Genomic DNA, 27,587 nt, shown 5'->3' on the forward strand with positions numbered 1-27,587 from the left:
AGCTTGTGGTTCGGTCTCCTCTCTACCTTGGCGTTCGCGCCCGGCGGCCTGGCGGCTGCGGCGCCACCGCGACGACCATCCCGTGGAACGTGACGCAGTACGCATCCGGTAGCTGCTGCGGCAGCGCGCGGCGGAAAAGGTACAACGCGAGACCTACTCGATCGGCGAAATTTGATCTGTGTCTGTCCAAGTTGCCATTTACTCTGCGCGCGAGTGGTGAGATTATTTGATGATCTGTGGAGCATCATCGTGTGGTTGAATTCACAGTGAGCATGGGGTTTTGGTTGGGAATGTGGAGGGCCTGAGAGTTTAGTGTGCAGGCGAGGTGTTTGCTAGAATGCCTGTGTAGACTGAGGGATGTAGACTTAGAAGATATGACTTATGAGGTTATCACCCCATAAAAAACTATTGTGAGAGTCCATTTTCATCCTCAAATTCCAAAGTCGGACAGTGCGATGTAACCAACCTCGACTCCAACTGTGGTCCACCTCTCTTGCTGGAGTCCGGACCTACCAGAGTACCAGATGACACTGGTATGAGGGTGGTGCTGAGGATGTGAGAATATTATATTAGCTGCAGGCATGCCCTTTCAGGGATATCAGCAGCATGGTAAAGGGGTATTATCCGTATATGACAAGCTATATGAGGTCGTGGCTGGTGTGGCTGTTGGCCGGAGTCCATTTTCCATATCGTAGGAACGCTGCAATCTAAGGACCAAAATGGATGGAGTATTTTAGGGGTTTCTACCTTAAACTAAGGCCCTGTAGCAAAAATTAGCACAAAAGATCATGCGATAGAGTACATGTAAACAAGTAGGGAGAAATTGGAACCCTCACTTTCTTATAGCAGTATTATTCATAAGCCACAAACAAAGCAGAGCCATTCCAAAGTTCCAAATTCCTAATATAGGAAATTAAAAAAAGTTCTAAACCCAGTTTTACCATGTCACTTTTTTGCTTGAGCTTCCTTTTTCTGGCATTGTGAAGCAATGCAGTTCAGCTGAGCTAGTAACAAGCTGAACTTTATATGGGTACCACTCTTGAATGAAGAATTTTTTCGCTCCTATAAATGGCAGCTGAACCTGTTTCCTCTTGTTTCTGATCATTTTGATCTCTGCCTGCTTCAAGCTGTTCATTTTCTTCGACTATGCCTCTTTTGTTTCCATCTTGTGTTTTGTATTTTACTTCTACTCCATCTTTATTTTGATCACCTTGCATACTGGTCATTCGCTTGTTCTTCTTTTCATGCAAGTAAATGATGACAGCTATCAAAAGGGAAGAAGTTGAGACAACTGCAGAAAGCAGGAATGGAGCCATAAACTTATCAGTGGTGAGTGGATCAGGATCAGATGCAGGGACAATGTTGCTGTATTTGTCTTGAGATACACGCCATTTATTCCTAATTTGAATAATAGTATCCCCCTCTACTATGTCAAGAATTGCCTTTGAGATGTCTCCAAGTAGAGGAGATCCTTTAGGTAATGCCTGCATAAGAATTATAGATGTTTTGTTAGCTGATATGCTTGAGATCCAGAGATTTTCCTATTATAGGCTGCTGTAGAGAATTTAATCCCCTGATGCAATGCAAGGTAAAGTTGAATCAATGTGGCACATACTCCCTCCAGTCACTTTTGGGTTATCTGAAGTCATCCGTTTCAAACTTCGATTATAAATTACTCTTTATACGTAGACTTTTGATATTTTAAAAAATATGTGTAGATTTGTATCTGAAACTAATATCAGAATAGTATGCTTTTCCTATGTGTTACAATTATATTATAATAAAAATTAGTGGTCAAAGTTATGTTTTGGAGACCGTGTGGATGCCCTAAATGTCGCTTGTTCGTGACTTGGAGGGAGTATATGACTTGGTAAGACCTAAGAAAACCAAGTGGCATAACAGTAACTTTAGGTGATTTATCATCATGATAAATAATAATTATCCTATTTAATTAGGAGACAGAAGTCATCATTGATTTTTATTTGGTTCATTAGTTGATGTCCAATATACATCAACTTTATCTTTTTAGCTCCTTTGCCCTTGTTTCTTCTTAGTTTTTTTTAATCTTCTCAAATTGGTCTGTTTAAGCTGCCTCCATAATTTTGACTATGCTAACTTATGAGTTGGTTCCTTGCTTGTTAGTGTCTTTTAGAAAACATGTGCCCTTCACTGTTGGCTACATGAATGTACTCAGAAAATTTGCATTGCAAATACACATTAAAAAGAAAAGAACAGTTTAATTAAATTGAACTGGAAATATATTCTAGCAGCACAGAAAAAAAAAACTATTGATCTGTGATGATCAATAATTGACTCTCTTTTAAGATATCATAAAAGAGCATGTGATAATTACATGAGCAATCAATAAAAGTGTTAAAGCTTTTATCAACAATTTATGCTTCCAAGTGGTCAGTATTACTTACAAATCCAAAACCTGCTGTCTTGTAATGTGGTCCAACCATAGTGTACTCCTGGCTGTGCTCTGCTAGAAATACTTTGATGTATGGGACTTCATGCACATAGGCAGCAATACCACCATTTTTGCTTCCCACGGAGAGTGCAATTTCGATTGCTTCTCGGCTATTATAGGGCTTGATCTTTGATTTATCAAAACCGAGCTGTTCTAGTAGATTCCCAACATAGCTGCCAGTACGGTAGCCTACATGTTCCCCACTTTTCTGGAGTGCATTGAAATCAGTTACATTTGTACTTAGCTGTTGTATAGTTAGAAGCGTTGTCAAGTTTGCAGTGTAAGATGTCCCAAGAAAAAGGAAGCAAAATACCCATACAATCAAAACTATCCGAGATAGGACGCGTTCCACTCTGTCCTCTGAAAAGTTCGATGAGGAATTCTAGTCATTTTCAGTGATATCAAGAGAAATATTCAGGAAGTACAGAATATAAATCAAACTTAAATCTGTATTGGATGGTGTGTTTTTTTAGTACTATTGTTAGTTTTGTAGGTCCAAGACTTGAAGGGTTTCTTGAAATAAAAAACTGCAGTAAATCAAATATTTCAATGAATTCCAAATAAAGTAGCAACAATGCTAAGGGAAGAAAATGCTGATCGCTTCATGGAAAACTAGGAATATTTGTTCCATCTTATGAACATGGAAGACCTGAAATAATCTTGTCCCAACCTTTAGCGTAGGACTTTATGCTCTCATTCAGTGGCTTGCATGGCTGTTGCTTTTCTTCATTTATTTTCTTACTAATAGTCTATCTGTTGGAGCATAAGTGAATTTCCCACCTCTTCCCATTAGCTTAAGCTTTTGGGTTGAACTGGTTGGTGCATGCAACTCAATATGGTATCAAGGCCAGAGGTCTCGAGTTCGAATCCTGACGGGCGCGATTAAAATAAAATAATTGCAGCACACTCCAATTTCCACGTTAATGACAAATCATTACAACAGTGATAGCTGCTTCTCAGATTCAGCCACTAGTGGGTTGGAAACTACTTCTGGCTCCAAATTCTGTTTGGAAGTAATTGCAATTACAAAGTGAAACTTGAAATTGAGATGCTCGAAAATTAACAAGATATTTTCGTAGCAGCTCATGTCATCTCAAGTTTGGATCTGTGCAATATAGTTCCTTGCCCTTTGTTTTATGCATTCCTAGGTTCAACAGCTGGAACAAATCTGATTTACTAAGTTGTCGCTGCACATTCTATCAAACTATGAACGTTTCTTGCATATTTTAATTTTTAAGCATGTTGGATTGCAGGGAATTGAACTAAGGTTTCTTCCCTATATTGGTTGTATGCTCATCTAAAAGATGCAATACCTATGTGCAGTTGAAGATAAACCACAAACAAACAGATGCATGTGTTTCCTGTCATCTATGTAGCTTGCTTAGTTTCACCAAGATTGCAAAATTATTCTTCAAGCAGATTGTTCGGCTTAATACTTTGTGTTATATTATATTTTATGCAAACCTTTTCTCTTGAAAAAGAATAAAGATATTTTTGATAATTGTACTCAACTGTCTCCAAACAGAGAGAAGAATGCTGTAATTCCAAGCTTGCCAGCAATTGTCCGACTGGCCTTTGTCTTGTTGCCTAGAAACTCCAATAACCAAACAACAACCCCTGTGTAGATAACTAAAAGACTGCTTTTGATCCACAGTTCACTTGATAGTGGCTTCAAGAGGACCAATGTGTTTTTATTGCTGCTGTTTTTGTATGGAACAACCATTGCCACTCCCGATTCTGTGTATGGTACAGTGAAGTCGACATAGGAAGTTCGGTTAGAACTGATTGTTATGTCCCCAATAGCTATGTCATATTTCTGAAACAGCACCAAAGAGAGATTAGGTGAAAAATAGCTTATTCTCCGTTACCTAGGCATGCTAAAAGACCTGGTTTATAATGTATATTCTTCTCTTCTATGATCAGTAGACAGGACTTTTGATCTGTGTTTAGGACAATAGAAATGTTTGTTCAATCTATGTAATAAAATATGTGCAAGCATCCTATGACAATGCAGTTTTTTTCTGCATTAAAATAATTCCTAAAAGCAAAATTGTCAGAACAAGTGCGAAATATGCTGTTGACCGTTTACTAAAACAAAGTATCAAAATATGGAGAAATCAAGAACTATGTACAGGTCTTGTTTAACATGTCGTCTCCCAAGTCCCAAGTAGCAAATGTTGTAGCTTATAACTTGGTCTTTATCTAAAAACTGGAAACTGAATCCTGAAATCCTATGTTCTTTTTACCTTGAGATAAACTTGGTACACAAAATCATTATAGCCTGAACGCCCTGAGTCATTATTATCGTCGAAGGCCACATACTCATAAGGTAATGCATAGGGAAGTCTTTTCACTGCCTCTTCAAAAATATCAACTGAAAAGCCACTTGCTTTAGTTATCCCTGTGATAGGATTCTTTTCATTTGTCATAAATTCTGGATACATACTTCTGTGCACTCCAACTTGAAGTTTTTTCCCACTTACTGGAATTTCCCACCCTTTGGGTATCTCTGTTGATTTTCCTGGCCAAATCACACTGTTTGGATGAGAAATTGACAGATTTCGATAATCTGTTTTGCCATGGTTTAACTGCTGTGGAATTCCATTTTCTGTTGTCCAGAACCCAATTTCCCTCCATTCCTTACCAATAACATTTATTATTTGAAATGTGGAGACTTGCAGCTGCCTGTCTGAAAGGTCAAAGTAGCCACTTAAACCTCTAAATTTGTTTTGCAAAATGGTCTTTAAGAGCTCTGGTCCATACGCAGAAGCTCCCAGGATGTCCATGCTTGTTGAGATTCTGGGAACTGCTGGTTTTTGGAATGATGTCCTATTGTTAATCCAAACCTTTTCAACTGCTTGCGCTACTGCCCATATAGTATCATAGCCCCACAGTCCAAATATGCTTAGTTTCAATGGAGGATCATTTGGATTGTCTATTTGGAATTTTCTGTTCCATTTTACAGTGAAGTTGTCAAGTTCCTCTGATTTAGGAACATAAAACTTGATGCCCAAGGCACCATTCATTGCTTCCACGACTGAAGGGTTCAGCGAGTCTATGATATTGGTTATGCCATCTGTCATGATCCATACAAATCCTTTATTCATCATACCAACCTCTTTCGCCTTTGTGAAGAGTTTTGAGGCCAAAGCAGATGACATATGTACAAGGAAGACCCTAGTTTGCATTGTCATCAACTTATAGAGTTCCAGAGTGATTTGTTCACTCGATGCTGACAGAGGGATCACGCTCCGATAGGGAATGCGGACATCAATTTCTTGGAGGGCATCAATGAGATATGGAATGATACCTTTACCATACTCAGTATCTTCGTAAATAGGCACAACCTGTCTCCACCCATAGACTTTGATTAAGGAGGCAATGGTATTCACTTGTGCAGAGTCATTCAATGTTGCACGGACAAAGTATGGAAGACTGCCAGAGGAAATGGACGGGCTTGTTGCTGTGAAGGATATGACAGGGACCTGAGTCTTATTCCCAAGATCTGATACAAAAGAAGCTTGCGAAGATTTTTGTGGGCCTATGATAACTTGCACGTTATGATTGTCCAGCAGGTCAAGAGCTGTAAGTTTCATAGGAAGATAAATTTAGTTGAAGATTTGTGCCTACATGACAATTTTAAGTACCAGAAAATTTTCTGCATTCCATGAGAGTAAAAAAACGAAAATATGACCTTTTGTCCAGCACTCTAGTACCGATTATAATTAGGCACGGTACTAATGAGCATTAGTACCGGACCTAACGGATAGTTCCCGAGATGCTCCTTGTGACCCCTCTAGTACCGGGTGGGGGTTCATCCGGTACTGAAGGATGACCTTTAGGGATCACACGGTACCTTATCCTCGCGTCTCCCACACTTCTCCTCTGCGTCTCCCACACTTCTCCTCTCTCTGCGTCTTCCCTCTCTCTGCGTCTCCCACGCTTCTCTCTCTGCGTCTCTTCCCCTCCAGTTGTCTCGACCCCGTGAGTGAGCATGCGGTGGGAGGGCGGCGAGGCTAGTGGGTGGGGCCGGACGGAGGTGGGCGGAGGGAGGGTGGTGGTGGGGGCGGTGGGCGGGTGGCGGGCCCGGTGGGAGGGGGGTAGGCGGAGGGCGACGGCGAGGGCGGTGGGCCCGGCGGGAGGTGGCGGGGCTGGGCGGAGGCGGGCGGGAGGGGGTGGGCGGCAAGGTGGGATTTCTTTTTTTATTTTTTAATACCCCTTTAGTACCAGTTATTTCAACTGGTACTAAAGGCTTCCTCCGGGACTAGCAATACCGGTTGCGAAATCGGTACCCAACCGGTACATAAGGCCATTTCTCTAGTAGCGTGGCTTACTGACCTATATTTGTGCTTTTAGAGCATCAGCATGTGCTTTGCAAATTTGTGATTAACAGGACTGCGTGGAATTATGGATGCAGCTATACCACGCATCTATGCTCCTACCGAGCCAAGCTGGATAAGGGACAAAAGTTACTCAAGTCGTACACCTGGTAGCTATGCACCAAGTTGGATAGGTTTTTATGTTATCTTCTGCACCCATGTGTTTTATAAAGATATCACATGATTGAATTTCACAGGCAGTGAACGAGAGAAACTTCAGAATATTCCGTCACCAAGGTTCATCGGCGCCATCGCTGATGGCCAAAATCAAATCCTCGGCCAACCTTTGGATCGCAGCGGGAGCGAAAAGTCTAGCGGGCCTTCTTGCGCGAGTATAACGCCTCTGTTTTTTTCCCGCTTTTTTTCCTTTCGTTTTTCTTTCCGGTTAGTCGGACGTAATCCTATCTTTATCAATGAAATAGCCACACTCTCGTGCCCCTTTTGTTCAAAACAAAATTTCACAGGCAGTCTAGAGCTATAGATACTCATGAATCCCTCGAACTTGAGTAATCTATAACGTTGTAGGTACTGAGTTTTGGGTCCAGTTACTATAAAGGCTCCAGGTGTCTAACCTGATTATAGTTTGTCAAAAAAAATTTCCTTGAACCCATAGGAGAGCTGCCCATCATTATATTAATTAGAAAGAAGAAATGGTACAAACAAAACACCAAAAGCACATACATAAACTCAACACAGAACACACTCCATACACATAAAAAATAGATATCGGGATCATCCTAGGATGAACTACACGGCAATCGGAAAATAAGCACCCAAAAATTGTTTGACTCTTTAAGAAATTGGAATGACTTATAATTTGGAACAGAGGGAGTACTAATTACCTGCTGATGCAGCTTGGACGTTATTGCTATAGGAATCCCTGATGTGAAGCACTAGCTTTGTGTTGTAGTTTTTGTGAGCTGCATAAAAATCTTCCAGAGCCATCTGAATGCTGGTCCGTGCTATTTTTGCCACCAGCGTATCTAAGTCCAATATCACTCCAATAGGGAATTCACCATTTTTTGTGGCATTTTGAGCTGCACAGTGGTGGGCGAAGAGTATTAGGAATAGGATGGTTTGAGTTGCTCTCTCCATTACCAGAGTTGCAAAGTCTGAGTTTGTGAAGTGTGTTGCCCTGGTAGGCTACGATCATGAACTCTTATAAGGCTGCTTTCACGAAGACTTCTAGGAAACATTAGTTTGAGATGACCGAATTTTAATCTACGCAATCCTTCATATTTTAGCGCAGATGAATCGTTCTCACTGCCCAAAAGTCAAAATGGTGTTGCGCAGCTAAGCAACTTAAACACTGGTATTGGGTATGTATTTCCAAGATACTATATTGCAATAAGTTCTTTAACATTGTAGTCTACTTCTGCAAGGTGCTACCGTAATGTACTTTTATACATATTAGTAGTCTCTTTCACGAAATCGTTCAATAGATACGTGAGAGTGATAGCTGTGGTTTTTATTCATATTCGTGCATGCAATGGCTTATTTTCCAAAATGAACTGATGTCCATTCATACCATTTCTGTTTATTTAAGATCAAATAATTGTGTATTTAACCAGGATTCTCCTAGTTAAAAAACTGAACTATTTTGACAATGGAACTTGTCATAAGTGAATGCGTGTGTTGACATTTGAGGAATGGGGCATGAAATTGTTCGTTGCAATTTGATGCCGGTGTGAGGTCATCTTCAGAGCTTTGGACTTGGTTATAATTACCCAAACCCGTATTATTCTCTCATGATCAAATGGGCATACTAGTTTTTTTCCCCCAAACTCCATCTGATGGCCTTTGCAATTCCCCAGTCTGACAATGTATTGATATTTGAAGCACTTCCTGTCTTGTTAGCCTTCTTAGTTTGATCTAGTTTGGACTCCTTCAGCACTGTGGTACCTTTGCAAAATTAGCTCTGAAAATTTTTGATGAGTTGTTATAGCTGAATTTTACTTATTCTATCGTGGTACCATAAATTTCTAGAATAGCATCATCGTTGGCACAAGTTTGTATCTTTGTAAATTAACAGATTATACCAAAATCATTTGCATTTTGGGATCTTGCACGAGTATACTAGGTATTTCGTAAGTTCTTCCATCACTGGTTTAAGCTCGCTTATAACTTTTACAGTTCTACATACCATCGTGCAAATACACTTTTCTCATTACCAAACTTCCCCCATATTAATTAATAAACGGCAGCTCCTGCCAGTTTAGGTTCAAATGTTCCTTTTGGCTATCTCTGTCTCGTCAAGACCTTTTTGACTGTCAAAAATTGCCATGAACTACTCTGTCGTTGCAAAGACATCAATAAAACATCCATCTATTTTTCAGTTTACCTTTTTAACAGAAAGGTAATAGAGTTTCTGATATTCAAGAGTCCATTATTTTCATCAATTTGGTAACCTTTTTGCCTTTTTTTTTTCTGTTGCAAAGTTGTCGTTTTTTTAACAATGTCTTGATTAATCTGATCTTTCTAGACTTTAACTGACTACCAAGTACCAACTATCCAAGCAACCAACTATTGTTTATTGAGATTCATTTGCTCCATTTTGCTAAAGGCAAGACACTATTTTGTTTTCTCGAACACACAAGAGATTTGCGTATCTTTGTAAGGAGCCATCACACCCATACAAAAGCAATTGCATCACCTCAAACCGTGAGGTTTTAGCAAATTGCTATAAGTACAGCAAGTTGATACAAGGCACTATTTTTCAGAGCCCAAATGGTTCCTATAAAGTCAATCACTTGTGCTTCACGCGTCTTCTCTGTTGGCAAGTGTGACAGCTGAGTGTGGCTGATTTCGTTAAATGCTTAACTGTATGCAGTAATGATCCGCTCAGTGATGTAGTTTTCCCCCTTCAAGAGGCACTTGATATTTGTTTCATCGTTTCTGTTTCTGTCGACACAATATTTGACCTTCGACTTCAGAAGAAGTCACCCTGCCGTCTGATCTCACAATCCCAGTTTGAATTCTTATTTCTTGCTGATGCAAGGTACAATTTCGCAGCAAGAAGTAGTGAGAAAGTCAAATGACTTCTCCTCAATATAAAAGAAACATATTTATACCCATATCCTTATCTGAACAGAAGTTTATGTTTGTCGTTTCAAAAAAGAGAAGTTTATGTTTGTGAACTGTTGTTTCACCTTTTTTTTTTTTTTTGCGATGGACGATTCTGATCTCTTGCGTAGAACAAAAAGTGACCTGACACTGTAGCCATCTTTTGCAACATAAACGTTCATGGGTTGGGCTTTGTTATTCTTAGTAGACACCTCTTTGGTATTCTTCACCGTCACCTGCTGAACATAGGAGTACCTCAGGGAATTCCTGAGTGGTCGTGCTCTTTCCTGTAGGTTTCTTTCCAAGGTAATGGAAGTGGTCAATTAAATACGGGTGAGCTAATGGTCAACTAAATACGGATGTGCTAATGGTCAATTAAATACAGAAAAATCTTTGCCATAGCACATAGGCATCTGGATCCAAAACAAGACGCGTTCGTTTTTCGTTTCAAAAGAGAGAGCGGGGAGCGTTTTATCTAGGTCTATGAAGTTTTAAAGTGCTTATCTAAGTCCACGTTCTAATAAAGAGCGATCGTAGAGGTTCATGCACGTCCACGGAGATATCTCTTTTGCCTACGTGGCGACGCCAGTGTGGCAACAAGTTGAAAAAAAAACCCAATCCATCTTCCATTTCTTACACTCTCTCGTCCTCGCTCCCGTCCCTCTTGCGCTGAAGAGCTCGCCGCCGGCGACCTCGTGGGTAATGAGACCTACACCGGTCAACTCGTCACAGCCGCGTGACATCGCGCCAGGCCAGTAGGCGCACATCCGGAGCTCCACGGCTGCGGTGAGCACGAGAAAGGCCACCAGGGCCACGGCTGCCGCCGGATGAGGATGCGGCCACGGACACGCCGAAGAGGAGCGCGACTGCGCAAGGGAGATGGAAGGCGGCGGCAGCGTCGGCTCCGGAGTCCGCCGCGACCGGCCAGAGCGCGGGCCGCACTGCTGCTCCGCGCCCTCCGCCTCCCCGAGGGCCGGGGCGGCGTGAGGCCGGATGCCGCCGACAGGGAGCTGCGCAACGGCGACGAGTGTAGCCCCCAGGCCTCGGCGCGCGGCCGCTCCCGGTGGCAGGCGGGACGTGCTGGGGAGCCGCAGTGGCTGGGCTGCGAGCTCTGACGTCGACGGCGGGGGCGACGTCGGCGTCGGCGGTGAGCTCTCAGACCTCGACGGCGCGGCCACGCTTGCGGCCGGCGGCGGGGGCGGCGTCAGCGGCGCACTTGCCCCAAGGGCCGCGGTGGAGCTCCAGCCGACGCTGTCGCTCCCGCTGCGGCGGAGCTGCTCGGCGAGCTCCGCGGAGGGGTCGCCGAGCCCCTGGGACACGCAGCACCAGCAGCGCGGTGAGCCCGCCGTGGACCGGCGGCGCGGTGAGCATGCTCGCGGCGTCCGCGTCAAGGTCGCTCGACCTCGCCCAGCGTCGGATGAGATGCAGAGGCCGCCGCCCGCACGGCGCGCCTACGTCCGTCAGCGTCACCATCCCCAGCCTGTCCAGGAAGAAGCTCTCGGGTCTCCACCTCTGAAAGTGGGAGCTCCTCGTGTTCGTGCTCATCTGCGGCCGCCTCGTCTCCGGCTGGCTCATCCGCTTGCCGTCTTCTTCGTGGAGCACAACTTCCTGCCACAGGTCACAACATGTGCGAGAGGGACGGGTGAGAAGATAGATGTGAGAGTGAGAAAAGAAAGATAGAGGGGTCTTTTTTTCAATTTGTTGCCATGCTGGCATCGCCACGTAGGCAAAAGTGCCTCCGTGGACGCCCGTGGATCTCCACAACCACTCTTTATTAGATCTAGATCTAGATGAGACGTCGGGAATGGTTAACGGACCTCCGGTGGAATTCACTCAGCTTCAAAATGGGAAGGTGGCAGGCTATTGCTAAACCGTTTCCTGTGACCTGTGGGCCAAAAGCTTTAAGGTAGGCCTTACTGCCAGCCCAGAAGCCCACACCACGCCGAGAGCCGGCGCACGCGGGCCCCGCTTCACCTCCGCTCCGCTTCCTGCCTCCTCGAACTCCGCCCCGAGGTAAGGGAAAACGGAAGGCCGCTCCAGCGGCGACGCCGACTCGTGCGCCACCGGGAAGGCTGAGGGGGGTGGGGTGGGTGTGGCGCAGCCGAGGACTAAGATCCCGCTGCCGCCGGTGGGCTTCCCCTTGACCAGCAATGGGCGTGGCGGGGCGCTACTGCGTCACACCGCAAAGGACTCCCTAGCGTGGCGTCCGTCTCCATAGTTCACAGTGAGCACCGAGCAAATGCATCTGCGACCTCGCCGCCGTTAATGTCTCCGTCGCTTCGCTTCCCTGTCTCTCCTCCATTGCCGCTGCATTCGGGTTCGATATCATTTGTTGCATCAATTTCCGCTCATCAGTGTGAGTGCCCTCCACATCTAGCGTGCTCTAGTTTTGCTCGCCTACATTTGGATTGGGTGCCGCCGTGCCGCTGCTGGATACCCGTGGAGTATATTACTATTTGTCTAGTGCATCTGTCATTCAGTCATTGTCGTGGTAGATTCAGCTAGTGATCCCAATTCCCAGTTCCAAATGCCCATCAACTAGCAGTTGAGTGAAACGCCAATCTGTGAGGTCCCTGATTCTCATTTTATATTTGGCCGTTCTTTGCTGGAAACATTGTGACCAAGAAAATTGTGTCCATCACACTAGTTTTTTCCGGACGAGTTTAACTTCTTACTTCTGCCACGTAAGTTTGTTTTACGTCTGGTATCCAAAAAGAACTAAAAAATGCCTCGAATTCACACTCGATGTTTAACGTCCTAGTCCTAATCCTAACCAGTATCTGCAGTAATGCTTGGCTGCTTTGTGTCCGTGTTGACTGTATGTCTGGATGCTATCTTGGGAAGTACGTGAACAATAACGAGTATCTTTGTGTAAGGTAGATAAAACGATAAGAAAATATTGTTGAGTTGACCACAAAACAACTACAAAGTGACCTCTTTTTTTTTCAGCCAGATACTGGATCACTTCCAAAAGATGAAATGGTAAATTAAAACTCCTGTATTTCTTGAAAAGTTTCAAGACAATGTAATTTCTGCGTTTAGATCCTTCTATTATTCCAGCATATTCAACTAATTCCTTACCTCACCTGTTGTGTTTTCCTGTCAGTGCAAAGGGCTATTAAGAATTGATTGGTGATCTGGACTCAATATCAGGACTTGTTTGGGTTTCTGAACCAGATATTATAAGCTCCATTGAAATTTCATCTTCCTGTGGATAGGAGCTGTCATCTGAATCATTGGTGATCCTCGACTGCATATTCAGATCGGGTTCTTCTGCGGTGTCTTGATCTCCTCTGTCTATATGCTCTTCTGCATGTCGTTGAATCTGGTTGTTGCTCATGCCATTCCTTATTCTCTGTTGATTCTTGTAGAGATGTGTCAGAAAGGCTATTAAAAGGGCAGAAGTTGCAGCAACCCCAAAAACTAGGAAACAGTCCTGAGAAGCTGCTGAAGTTGAGACTGCTTGAACTGATCACTGTACCATCATTTTGACAGGCATTTTTGTCCCCAGTCCATTTCTTCTCTATACGAATAATATCATCCCCTTCTGTTATGCTGAGGATTGCCCTGGATATGTCATAGACTAGAGGGGATCTCTTAGGAAATGCCTGTACAAAAAAGGTATAACTCCATCATAAGGGACTGATTAATATTTTTTACCTCGGAGCTTGGGAAAAAATACTGAGTTCAAAATATGCTTACAGAGCCAAACAGCATACTTACAAAGCCTAAACCTCTTGTAGATGGGTCCAACCATAGTGTATCCTCTGCTGTGCTTTGCAAGGAACAGCTTGATGTTTGGAACTTCATCTATCACAGCAGCAATACCACCACTCTTGCTTCCTTTGGATAGTGCATCAGCAAAACCATCAACGGAATTATATGATCTGATTTTTCTTCTATCAAAACCAATCTCTACCAGTAGATCCCTTACAAATGAGCCACTATAAATGCCTACATGTTCTCCTCTCTTAACAAGGTCATGAACATCAGTTGCAGTTGGTAGAAGTTGTTGCACAGTGAGCATTGACGACAAGCTGGCAGTGTAACTTGATGTGAGTACAAGCAGAACGAACACCCATACAATCAGAACCATTCTAGATAAAACACTGTCTACCCTCTCCCCTGAAAAACAGATCCCATGAAGAGAAGAGCCATAATAACTTCAAGTCAGTGTTGGTGACATTTTGTGCATTATTAAATAGAAATATGAGTATATGAAAGCAAAAGTTTCTCTGGGTAGTACACTTTCAAAAAATCATAACCAATTCATATGAAATCGGATGAAGATAAACTTTATATGAAAATTGTAGATCTTGATCTACAACTTTTCTTTTTTATTTGGTGTCATCTTGGTGCTCAAATAATCGACATAAGTTTCAAATCTAAAATTTTTAGATCTGAAACTAGGCAGCACATATTCAAAAAATTATAACTAATTCATATGAACTTGGATAGAGATAAGTTTTATATAAAAATTGTAGCTCTCGATGAGATTTACAACTTTGGAGTTCAAACTATTTTCATTTGATGCCATCTTTGTGCTCAAATAATCGACACAAGTTTCAGATCTAAATTTAGATCTGAAATTTGTATGTATTATTTGAGTACTAAGAGCAACTCCAAGAGACTGCTAATCTTACCCTCAATACCTTTTTTAGGAAAAAAGAGAGAAAAAATGAACTCCAATAATCCACCTAAACCTTCCCCAATTTTTTAGCGACGCTAAAAAACAGCCTGCCACCACGTATATTTTAGCGTTGGCGTTCCTCCCCCAATCCTGATTTCCGCACGCCCGCCCGTCCCTTCCGATGGGCCCTATACGATGACGTGGCCTGTGTTTGAAATATTGGGGACTATTTATTAGCGATCTGCTGTGGACTGATATGTTTTTGGGGGAAATTTTTTTGGGAGAACCCCTAATACATAGTTTTGGGGAAGAATTTTTTAGGATACTCTTGGAGTTGCTCTAAGATGACATCAAATGAAAAAAATTTGAACTGCAAGGTTGTAGATCTTGTCGAGGTCTACAATTTTCATATAAAGTTTATCTCCATCCAAATTTATATGAATTAGTTAGCGGTAGCTACCTATACACCTTCCGCCGTTGAAACGGCGGTATAGGTATAGTTTTGCAATGTTTTTTTCTCATATATTTTTGCAAAATATTAAAATTAAAAAAAAAATTCGGCCGGCCGGAGGAGAATGCTTGCGCTCAGCCTAACCCAGCCCATTATCCACAGGGCACCTCTTTTTCGCCCCACCTCCTCTTCTCGCTAATGCGGCCTAGCCCACGATAATAACCTTTTGCAAGCAACTTCCCCGGACCGTCGTGCGTGGAAGCCTGGAAAAGGGTTGGCTCGTCAGAGAGTTCGTAGGCGTGTCGTGTTGGCTTCGCGGTCCCGCCGCCGCCGCCGGCCGCCGCGACACAATCCTCGACTCTGCATCCTCGCGACGTGCGGCGCTGAGGCTCTCTCAGGTACCCCCAGCCTCGCGACGAGAGGGCCGAACCAGCGCGTGGCCATGGCCACCAAGCTGCTGGCTCATCTCTGCACTGTCGCCCTGCCGCCCCTCAGGTTCCCTCGATTCTATCCGCTACCATCTGCGCAGCACTCCTGATTGTTTCTGACGGTGTTGTTTGTTTCTACTTTCCTACATTCAAGTATAATTTCTAGCGCCAATGTGTCTTCTCAACTTGCATTTCTCGACGTATTTGGCTTGCGTAACGAGGTGATCCATAGTCTTCTTATCCCTCATTTTTTTTTTTCAAGTTTGAGGAGTAGGAATGTGTTGATTCATCATTGCCTCATCCTTTACAAATTAGTATAAACATGAGGGATGGACTCACCCCTACTAAAATTTATGGGGTAAGCTTATTATGGATCATCTCATCATCTCAGATGAGGTACGGAGATAGTCCCTCAAATCAAACACTCCCTAGATGTTTATGTTCCAGTAGATTACGACACCGTGGTCTGCTGTTGGCACGGTGTCATGTCTAGTGGTGTCTCAATTATGCAGCCAAGATGCAGTGCTGCAGCTTGTGCCATATTGGTTACATAGCCATGGTGTTCTTTAGAATGCCAATACGAAAGCGGGGAGAGGATTTCAGATACAAAGAGGGAAAAATGGAAAAAGTTGGTAACTGGAAGTTCCATGTGCTGAGTGCACTCATTGCTATAATTCTTTGCTGATGTCAAAGGGAGGGGGCTTTACAATGATCACTTATTCATGTGAAAAGTAGCAAGCACTCAAGGGAAAAACTGTATGGAGGTTGAGTAGCCTCGTCTAGTAACCCATATGTATGAAATAAAATTATTTGAAAATTTAGTTATTTGAACCAACATCAGCCAGGCAGTCCCCCGGAACCTTCAATGTAACATCCACTCCGCCTGTCTCATTTAGTTCAGAAGCTAAACTTGAGCAACCTTTTGACATATTAGGTTCACCCCCCATGTGAACGACTTGTGAACCGAAATTTGCTTTTGCTGTCACCCTGTTATTCAGTGTGCAGTCTCTTGGCAGATCACCATTTGTGTTGGGGCCAGGCAACCATATTGTTTCTTGATTATCTATATTATTGCAGCCTCCATTTTCTTCATTACCTTGATCGCCATCTTGAATAAGCCCATTTTCTCCTTGTTGCCCATATCTCTGTTTATTTGGGTCTTCTAGTTTGGTCAGTACCTTTTGTTGATCTTTTTTGTAGTGATTCATCAGAAATGCTACAGGAATGGAACAGGTTGTCACAAATCCAGTTAGGAGGAATAATCCCCCAAAACTGTCAAAAGTTATAGCACTGCCTGAACCATCTATTTTATCCTCATTTAGACAACTGTTTTGATCAATCCATTTCTTTTCTATTTGAATGATAGTATCTCCTCCTGTTATATTGATGATCGCTTTTGATATCTCCGCAAGTAGTGGAGATCGCTTGGGAAGTGCCTAATCAGTAAAGAGAATGTTTATATTAGGGTGACTAACATTCAAAATGAATACCACATTGTATCTGATTCAATACAAGCCATAGAAAATAAATTTCCACACCCAGATTTATCTAACCAAAAAAAAAAACTCGACCACGGAGGAGACTCCCCCCAGGTTTTTTTCTAAGAATGTGTGCCGTGCTTTGTTTTATCTAACCTTTTCAGATGAAATGATAATACATTAGAATGTGGTATTCAATGTAGCACATGAATATAATGTTTCAAAGGTACATTTTCCATGGTAGCTTAGTAGTCATTTTTAATTAAACAGAAAAAAAAGAGAGATCTCGAAATATTTGGCTTGTCAGTGTAGTTGAACTTACAAATGCAAACCCTGCACTCTTGTAAATAGGTCCAACCATTGTGTAACCTTTGCAGTACTTGGCGAGAAATAATTTGATGTATGGAACATCCAGAACAAGTGCAGCGACACCGCCATTTTGACCTCCTTTAGAAAGAGCAATGTGAAGCTCATCAGGAGCATATGGTCTCATTTTTGACCTGTCGAAACCAATATCCACCAGTAGACCTTCTATATAGGAACCACGATGGAATCCTACATATCCTCCTTGCTTCTGGAGTTCACGAATGTCAGTAAATGTTGGTGAAAGCTGCTGTACAGTAAGCATTGATGCAAGGCTTGCTGTATAACTTGATGCGAGTACCAGAAAAACAAACATCCATACAAGTAGCACTAATCGAGACAGAATGCATTTCAGCTTTTCCTCTGCAGAAGTAACAATATAGAAAGGTTATTTTTATAATACACCAAGTCAATTTGCAAAGCTGAGGTACAGCAAGCGTGCTAGTAATAGTACTGGAGTTCCAACAAAACATTTGCAGTATCTATTTGTTTAGACTACACATGTAATCTTAGTTCATTAAGGTTACTTCCTTCATTATTATTTTTCATTTTTTATAATTTCTAATTTGGCATGCCTGAGACTAGTTTTGCATTAAAAAAAGTTAAACTACCTTTTCTCTGAGGAAATCAAGATGAGTCAGAGTGCATTTCTGCTTTCTAATACAATGGAGCTTCAGTGTCTCTACCTTTTTAAGCAGGTTCAGTGTTGCATTATCTAGGATAACTGTATGTTAAGCTTATTAGTTGACACTGGCTGCCATGAATATTAAAAATTTTGCATAAATTGATCAACAAAAAGAATTATACTGTTTCAGTGTTTTACTCAACTCTCTTCAAATATGGAGAAAGACATCAGAATCTCCAGTTGTTTAAGTGAAAAGGGACCATGTAGATGTGTGTTGCCATTAAGATGCTCTAACAGCCAGACAACAATTGCTGTGTACATAATAAACACGATGCTTCCAAACCACATTCCTTTGCTTAGTGGTCTTGAGAAGATCCACATATTCTTGTTCACTTTTTCCTTCACTGGGACAATCATCCCCACGCCTGATTCTGTGTATGGAATCGTGAAGTCGACATCCGGTGTTCTGCTGTATATGATTGTTATGTCTCCAATTGCTATGTCGTATCTCTGCAATAGCATTAGTTAGTCTTGATTGAATGATTGTGAAAGAGAAAAGAATCTATTTATTATGTGATATAAACTATGACTGATTCAGCAATGCATGCTCATTTATATTGAATAAAGGAACTTATCAAAAGATATTTGATGGCAAAATTTGCTGCAGGACATCATGATTTCATGGCTTTAGCTAGTGAACACCAAGACAAGTCATTTTTACTGCTGGACATGGATAAGAGCTGGTTATTTGTTGGTGGACACCGCACCTATATATATCATTTTTTGGCCGCTTAGGAAGGAGAAATAACTCAAAATGTTCTCTTATTTGTCCTAGTCAAGAAAAAAAGGACAGTAATATGGCAAAATCCTCTCAATATTTGTTTTACTTTTAGAAAGAAGTAAACAAGCTATCTGATTTAGGTCCGGTTAATACACTACTGTAGAAACTACTTGTACCACTTGAGTGTAACCTTGCGTCTGTGAAAATCAGCATTACTGCAGCTGGTTTGAGAGCTTACTTAAAAATTAATTCTCACAGTCAGTTCTAGTCATGAAGCATCTGTACAAAATGTTTTTCTTTCAGCACAAGATTGAAATATACACAAGTGCTACAAGGGGTACTCGGACCTGCAATCATCTCGCCCATGTCTTCAAATGAAAACATTGTCAACTAGAAAGTTGCAGGTTGACGACTATAATATAATTTTCATATACAAAATTTCTTCATTCATATGAATATCTTTTAAAAATTTTACTACCCACTATAAAATGCAAACAGGCGCTCACTTTTCATGCTTTTGGACATGAACCAACTTAAAAACAACATATAGTATAACTTAGTCATTTAAATATTACCACTAGAGCTAATCATTTGTATATATATCATCAATTGTTTACCATTCTTACTACATCCAACTTGGAACTGAAATTTGTTCCATGTGAATACATTTCATATACAACACGTTAATCATTCTTTTTAGTGATGTGTTGCATATATTATTATTCCATATTATATTATTATCTTTATACTATTCCATATAATTTAGGAGTGTTAGGTGCTCCCATGAGTGAACCACGGCAAAATAAGTGCATCTTTACAAGTTATGAATGAAAAAATAGTTACTAGATTAGGGTATCAAGATTACTTGAAATGAAAAAAGGTTGCCAACTACCCCCTGCATTCCAAATGTAAGACATTTTGGTTTTGTTCTAAGTAGATCTTCTCTTGACTGAGTTTATAAAAAAGCAATTGTCACAATTGGTTGGTGGATATAACCTACTGTGATAATCCATTTGTACAGTCAGTTTGTATATCAGATCGATTTTATTCTAAATTTGACATGATAGTTAGACAACCGAATGTTTTTTTAACCAACTGTACAAGCAAGTTCTGTACTAGTAATAAACCCAGCAGCAAGGCATGATTGTTTTGAAGGCAAAAAATATTTGCACTGGGTAATACTTTGAAAAAACAAGAAACAGTTGTATGCTGTTTGACCACTAGGCATATTGAGAAACTGGACAATACTCTTTGTAAATTAATTCTTACCTGAAGATAAACTTGGTGAACAAAATCATTGTAACTCGTTGAACTTGTTGCATCAATTGTATCAAATGCTTGGTACTCGTAATTAAGTGCAAAAGGTAGCCTCTTTACTACCTCCTCAAATATGTCTATTGAAAGTCCACATGCTCTTGTCGCATTTGTAACAGGATCCTTTGATGTCCTTACAAACTCTGGATATGCACTCGGGGGCACACCAACCCTAAGCTTATCACCACTTGTTGGAATTTCCCAGCCCCTTGGTATTTCTGTTGATTCTCCTGGCCAAATTACTGGATTTAGATCAAGCATTGAGGCTGACCCTGTTGTTTTTAAGCTATTTTGATTTAACTTCCGAGAAAGTCCATTTTCCAAAGTCCAAAACCCAACATGTTTCCAACTTCTGCCAACAACATTTATTATTTGTAATGGAGAAACTGGCAGCTGTCTGTCAGTAAGGTCGAAGTTTCCACTTAAGCCTCTAAATTTGTTCTGTAAAATCTCTTTTAGGAGCTCTGGGCCATTTGTGGAAGCAGCCAACAAGTCCAAGCTTGTACTGTTTTTACTGGTCTGCAGCCTCTTATTTTTATTCTCGGATACCCCAACCTTTTCTGCGGCCTGTGCTAATGCCCAAACTGTATCATAGGCCCATAGCCCAAAGATGTTTGGTTTATCAAGTGATAATTCGTTAGGGTTAAATTGCCTGTTAATTCTGTTCCATCTTATTAAGAAGCTAGTATCAAGTTCTTGTGATTTGGGAACATGGAATCTTATTCCTATTACACCATTCATTGCCTCAATGACAGATGGACTGAGTGATTCAATGACGTTTGCTACTCCATCTGTAATGATCCACACAAATCCTTCGTTCATCATCCCTGCCTCCTTAGCCTTTGTAAAGATAAGAGAGGCCCTGGTCGATGACATATGAACAATGAATACCCTTGTTTGCATGGCCATTAACTTGTAGAGTTCTTGCATCATGTTTTCACTTGTTGCAGACAAAGGGATAGCACTGCGGTACGGAACATGAGCATCAATCTGTTGAAGGGCATCAACAAGGTGTGCTAGAATGCCTCTCCCATATTCAGTGTCATCATATATCAGGACCACTTCTCTCCATCCATAGGCTTTAATAAGAGAGACAATATTATTCACTTGAACTGAGTCGTTCAATGTTGCACGCACGAAATATGGCATACTGTCATAAGTGAGATCAGGGCTTGTTGCTGTGAAGGATACAATAGGCACTTGTTTTATACTCCCAAGTTTAGATATGAACGCAGCTTCTGATGATTTTTGGGGGCCAATAATGGCTTGCACTTTGTGGTTCTCCAGCAATTCAATAGCTTCAGAATTGAATGAGGAAGGAAAGTTTGGTCAAATAATATTAGCAAAACAATTTGTAATTCTCAACTTCTTTGTTTTCCCATACTTTCAAGATTGTAAAGAAATGTAAGCTCAACGGGCCTATTTAGGGTTATAAATCATTTTAGTGATTAATGTCAACACTGTTGTCGGGCTAATGGTTTTCTACTAGTATACAAGGTTTCGGTCCAGTGAAATTTATGGAACCGAACTGCTCAAAAGGATACTACAAGGTCAAAGGAGAGTTCTACATGATAGCCATCATGTGCCCGTGGGGGGGTGTCGGAAAATTTTCTCCAACGGCTAGTTTTAAGAGGAGAAGCAACCCTCATCCAGCTATGTGGAGCACAAACTCATATTTGGGAGTTCTTGGCACCAAATTGAAGTTGAGGAAATTGAAAATCACAGGGATTGTCATAAGGATTGTCTAGTGCTAGATTAGTCTAAGTATGCATCTTTCTTTCTAGGTCATTAGCCTAGGATTAGAGTAAGTGTTCGCCTTGCATCACCTTGTTGCTCTGCTGGTGGCATCGAGTCTTGTGACACTCTCCAACAATCGTACAATCGTGTTTGTGAAGTGGCCGACAACGTCTTGTACAGGAGAAGAGTGGCCCACACCAGAGTTGATGAAGTGCTTATGAGTGGAAAGAGCAATCAGGCTAAAGCCTCAGGTTTGAGAGACTCATTTGCGGGTGGAGCTCTAATACCTATTCCAAGGAGTTATCTAACTAGGGAGCTTGTAACTAGGAGCTTGACCTTGTAAGTCTTCGATGAGGACTAGTGTACCGATACGACTCTCAGGGGGTGTTTAGCACCTGTTACATCGGATGTTTGATACTAATTAGGAGTATTAAATATAGTCTACAAAACTAATTGCACATATGGAGTCTAATTCGCGAGACGAATTTATTAAACCTAATTAGTTCATGATTTGATAATGTGGTGCTACAGTAACCATTTGCTAGTGTGGATTAATTAGCCTTAATAGATTCGTCTCGCGAATTAGACTCCATCTGTGCAATTAGTTTTGTAATTAGCCATGTTTAGTCCTCCTAATTAGTGTTCGAACATCTGATGTGACCCTGCTAAAGTTTAGCACCTCGTATATCCAAACATGCCCTTAGATACCTTAGAAAAAAAATGCCATGACAAGTTTGCATTCTATATTTATAAATATTATGTCATTACCCTTTCGTATTTACCTTCGAATCATGTGTAGCTTATAAGATTATAACTTGGGCTACAAAGCCGAGGAAAACTTAGGTTTCTAAACATAATAACGGTAGAGATAGAGACATAGAGAAAAGCATAGTGCATATTTACATAGAACTTGTGTAGATTTTTATATATGAGTTGTTAACTTCTTCGAAACCTAATCTAGCCCCTCCAAGAGCATCGCAGCCCTTTCAAATGTTAAGACAACTTTATTTTTTAGCTTTCTGTTCATGTTAAGCGCTCTAATTTGGTGTGCAGTGATACCCACACTCATGCCTGATATCCTATTGTCTCAGTTACTTCTATTTGACACGTGTCCCCTATATCTATATACACTACGGGAAACAGTAAAGTTGCCAAGTGTTTTCTATTTGCCGAGTGCTTTATCTCGGGCACTCGGCAAAGGAGGTGTTTGCCGAGTGTCAAACTGAAAACACTCGGCAAATATTATACACTCGGCATAAATCCTCTTTACCGAGTGTCAAACTGAAAACACTCGGCAAACTCGTAACCGACACTCGGCAAATCTTAACCACGTGACCGGCACGTGCAGCATCCGTTAGGGGGGCGTGCCGGACGTTAGTCCTTTGCCGAGTGTCCATTGCAGACACTCGGCAAAGTTACAAGTTTGCCGAGTGCTACGGTCAACACTCGGCAAAGACATGTGTTTGCCGAGTGGTTTTCTCCGGCACTCGGCAAACATGAATGGTTGCCGAGTGTTTTTTGCGACACTCGGCAAAACCAAAACAATTTTTCCCTCCTCCACCCTCCACACTTTTTGTACTCCCCACGTATGACATTTGGCACTGCATGTTAGAAGGTGGTCTATTTCTTGACCTGTTTGCTATATTCAATGAATTAATTTCATTTAGAGTAATTTGTTGATTTAAGTCAAATTTGAATTGCAAGTGATTGGAATAATGGAATAATATGAGTGAAAAAATCATATTCATGTTAATAAGTCCGAATTGAGGTCTCATCCGGAAAATGAAAAGAAATTTTGAACATTTTGTTAAGAAAACACGACCACGAACGTGTGGCCGAATGATTTTTTAATTCTCAAAAATACAAACAAAGTCTAAAAATCACGAGATTTGCCAAGATGCTATGATTTCATATGTGGAGGCTGTGGTAAAAAATTGAGAAGGTTTCGCACAAATTTTGACATATGATGCTTAGAAATTAAAGCATCTTCGGAGAGGATTCATAGAAGTTGGAAGGATCCGGTAAGATTTTGAGTCGAATTGATACTTGAATTTGGGATTGAGTTCAAAATTTTTTGTATAAGCCATAGACAACATAGATTGGTTCATGTCAAATTTTGGAAATTTTTCGGATCCGTTTGATAATTTTTATTTATTAATTGCAATTATATAAATTTAATAGATATAAATTCAATTTGAGCTATAAATCCACGAAATAAAGGAATAATATTAGTATAAAAATGAAATAGGCATTTTTTAGTGATTTTTACTAGGTTTTTGCAAAGTTTACGGACAGAAAATTACTAAAACACGTTAGTGAAAGTTTACACATGAAATATAAGCGTACTTTGCCGAGTGTCCTGTCGAAACACTCGGCAAAGGATGCTACTTGCCGAGTGTCGCATCGAGGCACTCGGCAAAGTACGCTATTTGCCGAGTGTCACATCGAAACACTCGGCAAACGTTCTGCGGGCCCACCACCAGGCGGCGACACCGTTTGAAAATCCGAAAAAATATTAAAATAGGGCCTTTGCCGAGTGCCTGCGATCTAGCACTCGACAAAGTCTGGAAGTTAAGCACCCGGTCCGGCTGCCCGCCCTAACTCACGCACACACGCACACCCACACACCACCCACATGCCTCCCGCCCACCCCCAGCCCCCCGCGCCCCCGGCCGTCGCCCCCGGACCCCGGCGCCGCGCCCCGCCCGCCCCCGACCGCTAGTGCCGTGTGCCCCCGACCCTTGGCGCCGTGCCCCGCCCACCCCCGGCCCCCGGCGCCGCGCGCCCCCGGCCCCCGACCCCGCGTGCTCCCTCGGCCGGCGCCCCCGGCCCCCAGCGTGCCCCGCCCGCCCCCTCGCCGCTCTCAGCCTGTAATTTTTCAATATTTGCTATTCAAATTAATTAGAAAATAAATTAGAAATTAGAAAATGATAGGATGAATTAAAAAAGAACTTGTAGATTAGAAATTTGAAAAAAAATTAGAAATTATAAAAGGGTAGGATGACTAGGGAGGTGATAGGAGTTTCTTTTAAAAATTAGAAGAGGATGAATGATGTATGGATTATTTGCTTCCTTTTGAGCTGTGTGTGGTTGTCGGCCATCGTGCCGTTAAATTGGAGTGGATGTGGTTGTTGGCCATCTTGCCGTTTGATTTGATGCAGGTTTTAGAAACCTCCTCGTGCAGGGGAGGTGCTGCCAAAATTACAACTTGACAGTTCTATATTTCTTTTCTTGCAGGAGAGGCTACGTTATCGTCCATGACTCGTCACTTTGTAGGATAGTAAGGTGAGGCATCCTATACCTCTCTTTCCGTAAGATGTTCGTATATCACGTAACCTAGGTAGGTGTCTCCCGTTCGAAAGAGATATGGTTGGAAATATGCAGATCGTTGCATATCTACAACCGTATCTGTTTTGAATTGTCCACATTTTCTGGACAGCCCGAGGATGTGTAGGTGGGTTTAGTATCCATGGTATACTCCGATCCGAGATAGAGTTTCGGCAGCACCTCCCTGTTTTTCTCCGGATACACAATCTCCCATCAAGGACGTGTATTCGGAGAACAGCGGGGAGGTGCTGCCGAAATTCTATCTCGGGTCGGAGTAGACCATGGATACTAAACCCACCTACACATCCTCGGGTGGGATTAGGACCTATCTTCACCTAATAGACAGTATAGGAACGTGTAGATGCAATGTGATTTTTTGTATTACTTGCTTATATGCTAGAGGATGGAGGATCGTCAGTGGATGTACACGCGCCGCTCTAGTTAGAATTCGTTAACCAATGAATGGATTGACAAGACGGATGCTTTCTTGGAACGGACGTTTGCAAGTGTCAAAGGAGCTAGATCGACTTGGTGTCCGTGTAGCAAATGTGGAAACATGCGTCGGCAAACCAAGCTAGACATGGGCAAACATTTTGTGAAGAACGGATTTACGTCAGACTACACCAGGTGGATCTACCATGGTGAATCCGATCGTGGGAGAGACGAGGTATTGATACAACGCATGGAGGAATATGATGATGATGCCGGGGTGGGAGACATGTTAAATGACTATCATGAAGCACACTTCGATGAAGCACGTAGGGAGGAGGAGCCAGAGGCTACCGCAAAGGCTTATTACGAAATATTGTCTGCGGCACAGCAACCCCTTCACGGCCATACCAAGGTTTCTCAATTGGATGCCATTGCACGCCTAATGGCTGTGAAGTCTCAGTTTAGCTTGAGTCGAGACGCGTTTGATATTATGCTGACAGTTTTTGGAAGCCTGCTCCCGGTTGGTCACATCTTGCTAAAGAGCATGTATGAGGCACAGAAACTCCTTTGTGCACTTAAGATGCCATATGAGCATATACATGCTTGCCCGAAGGGATGCATCTTATTTAGGAAAGAGTATGTGGAAGCAAAGTATTGTGTGAAGTGCGAATCGTCTAGGTTTCTGGAGGTAGACTCTGGTGATGGTCAGAAGAAGCAGCTTGCAATCCCCGTGAAGGTTCTACGGTATCTTCCTTTGATACCGAGGATCCAACGGCTTCACATGACTGAAGAATCCGCGAAATAGATGACATGGCACAAAAACGGACGTCGATATAATCCTGAGAAGCTGGTACACCCATCCGATGCCGAAGCCTGGAAAAGCTTTGATGCGATTTATCCTGCGAAAGCTCTAGAGGCCCGTAATGTATGTGTTGTGTTGGCAACAGATGGGTTCAATCCTTATGGAATGGCGGCCATCCTGTACACCTGTTGGCCCATTTTCGTTATCCCCCTGAATCTCCCCCCTAACGTCCTCTTTCAACAACATAATATATTCTTATCGTTGATAATTCCAGAGCACCCGGGGAATAATATGAGTGTGTACATGGAGCCTCTGATTAATGATTTGGTCCGTGCTTGGGAGGAAGGGGTATGGACATATGACCGAGCTACAAAGACAAACTTCAAGATGCATGTTTGGTACCAGTACTCCCTGCATGACTTGCCGGCATATGGGATTTTCTGCGGATGGTGTGTTCACGGGAAGTTCTCATGCCCAGTATGCAAAGCATCTTTGAAGTTCATTTGGTTGTCGAAGGGTGGCAAGTATTTTTCGTTCGACAAACATCGACAATTTCTCCCTCCTGACCATCCATTCAGACGAGACATCAACAACTTTATGAAAGATGTCGTAGTTACAAACCCCGCACCGCCGATGATGACAGGGGCCGCAGTTCGTGCTCAGTTAGATGCTCTCGAGGTCAATAATGAAGAAGGTGGTTTTGTGGGATATGGCGAGCAACATGCTTGGACTCAGAAGTCGTGCTTGTGGAACCTCCCCTATTTTGATGACCTTCTTCTTGCACATAACATTGATGTAATGCACACCGAAAAGAATATTGCCGAGGCAATTTTTGGTACAATCATGGACATTCCTGACAAGACAAAGGATAACGTTAAGGCTAGAGTGGATCAAGCGAGGTTGTGCAACAGACCAAAGCTAAACATGGTGCCTCCAAGAGCTAGCAAGTCGTGGTGTACGCTGGACAGCAGCAGACGGCCTACACGTGGGACCACTACGTCGCCACCCCCGACATCCCTGATCGTGAACAGAGGAGAGCGGGTGAAGGCCGAGCTGTGGGTAAGTATTCCTCGCACTACATTTCTCAATACATCACCTACGTTCGACATTCTTGAAATAATAACTGTATACATCGCGTCTATATGCAGGATTTCTATATATGCCAGGAGGGATTCGAGGCCAAGGCGAAGTCCGTCTCTGAACTAGCCGCCAAGAAGCTCGTGAAGGACATGCACTACGAGGCGCGCATCTAGGCCATCATCGAATTCTACGCTCAATACAGAAGGATAAAGGTTAGAAAAGAGGAG

General features: G+C 42.3%; 2 protein-coding genes across 2 annotated transcripts; both read right to left on the minus strand.

Annotated features, from left to right (window-relative positions):
- Window positions 1-805: 805 nt before the first annotated feature.
- Window positions 806-7,996, minus strand: LOC117845012 (glutamate receptor 2.8). Its single transcript, XM_034725882.1, has 5 exons — window positions 7,692-7,996; window positions 4,717-6,053; window positions 3,983-4,286; window positions 2,424-2,830; window positions 806-1,484 (listed from the first exon to the last, which is right to left on the minus strand). The coding sequence occupies exons 1-5, from the start codon at window positions 7,942-7,944 to the stop codon at window positions 1,023-1,025; spliced, it is 2,763 nt and encodes a 920-aa protein (XP_034581773.1). The 5' UTR covers window positions 7,945-7,996; the 3' UTR covers window positions 806-1,022.
- Window positions 7,997-16,025: 8,029 nt separating this feature from the next.
- On the minus strand, window positions 16,026-21,296 carry LOC117846019 (glutamate receptor 2.2; the record flags this gene model as incomplete). Its single annotated transcript, XM_034727118.2, has 4 exons — window positions 16,026-16,857; window positions 17,222-17,625; window positions 18,148-18,397; window positions 19,938-21,296. Coding segments are annotated over 4 exons (2,631 nt in total), but the record flags the coding sequence as incomplete, so codon positions are not given.
- Window positions 21,297-27,587: the final 6,291 nt, after the last annotated feature.

The sequence above is a fragment of the Setaria viridis genome, chromosome 2 (genome assembly GCF_005286985.2).
Source record: "Setaria viridis chromosome 2, Setaria_viridis_v4.0, whole genome shotgun sequence".
Lineage (NCBI taxonomy): Eukaryota > Viridiplantae > Streptophyta > Magnoliopsida > Poales > Poaceae > Setaria > Setaria viridis.

Coding starts and splice junctions, on each gene's coding strand:
- LOC117845012 (XM_034725882.1), bottom strand. CDS start 7,944: ATGGAGAGAGCAACTCAAACCATCCTATTCCTAATACTCTTCGCCCAC. Junction 6,054..7,691: donor CGTCCAAGCTGCATCAGCAG/GTAATTAGTACT, acceptor TGAAACTTACAG/CTCTTGACCTGCTGGACAAT. Junction 4,287..4,716: donor TGTACCAAGTTTATCTCAAG/GTAAAAAGAACA, acceptor GTGCTGTTTCAG/AAATATGACATAGCTATTGG.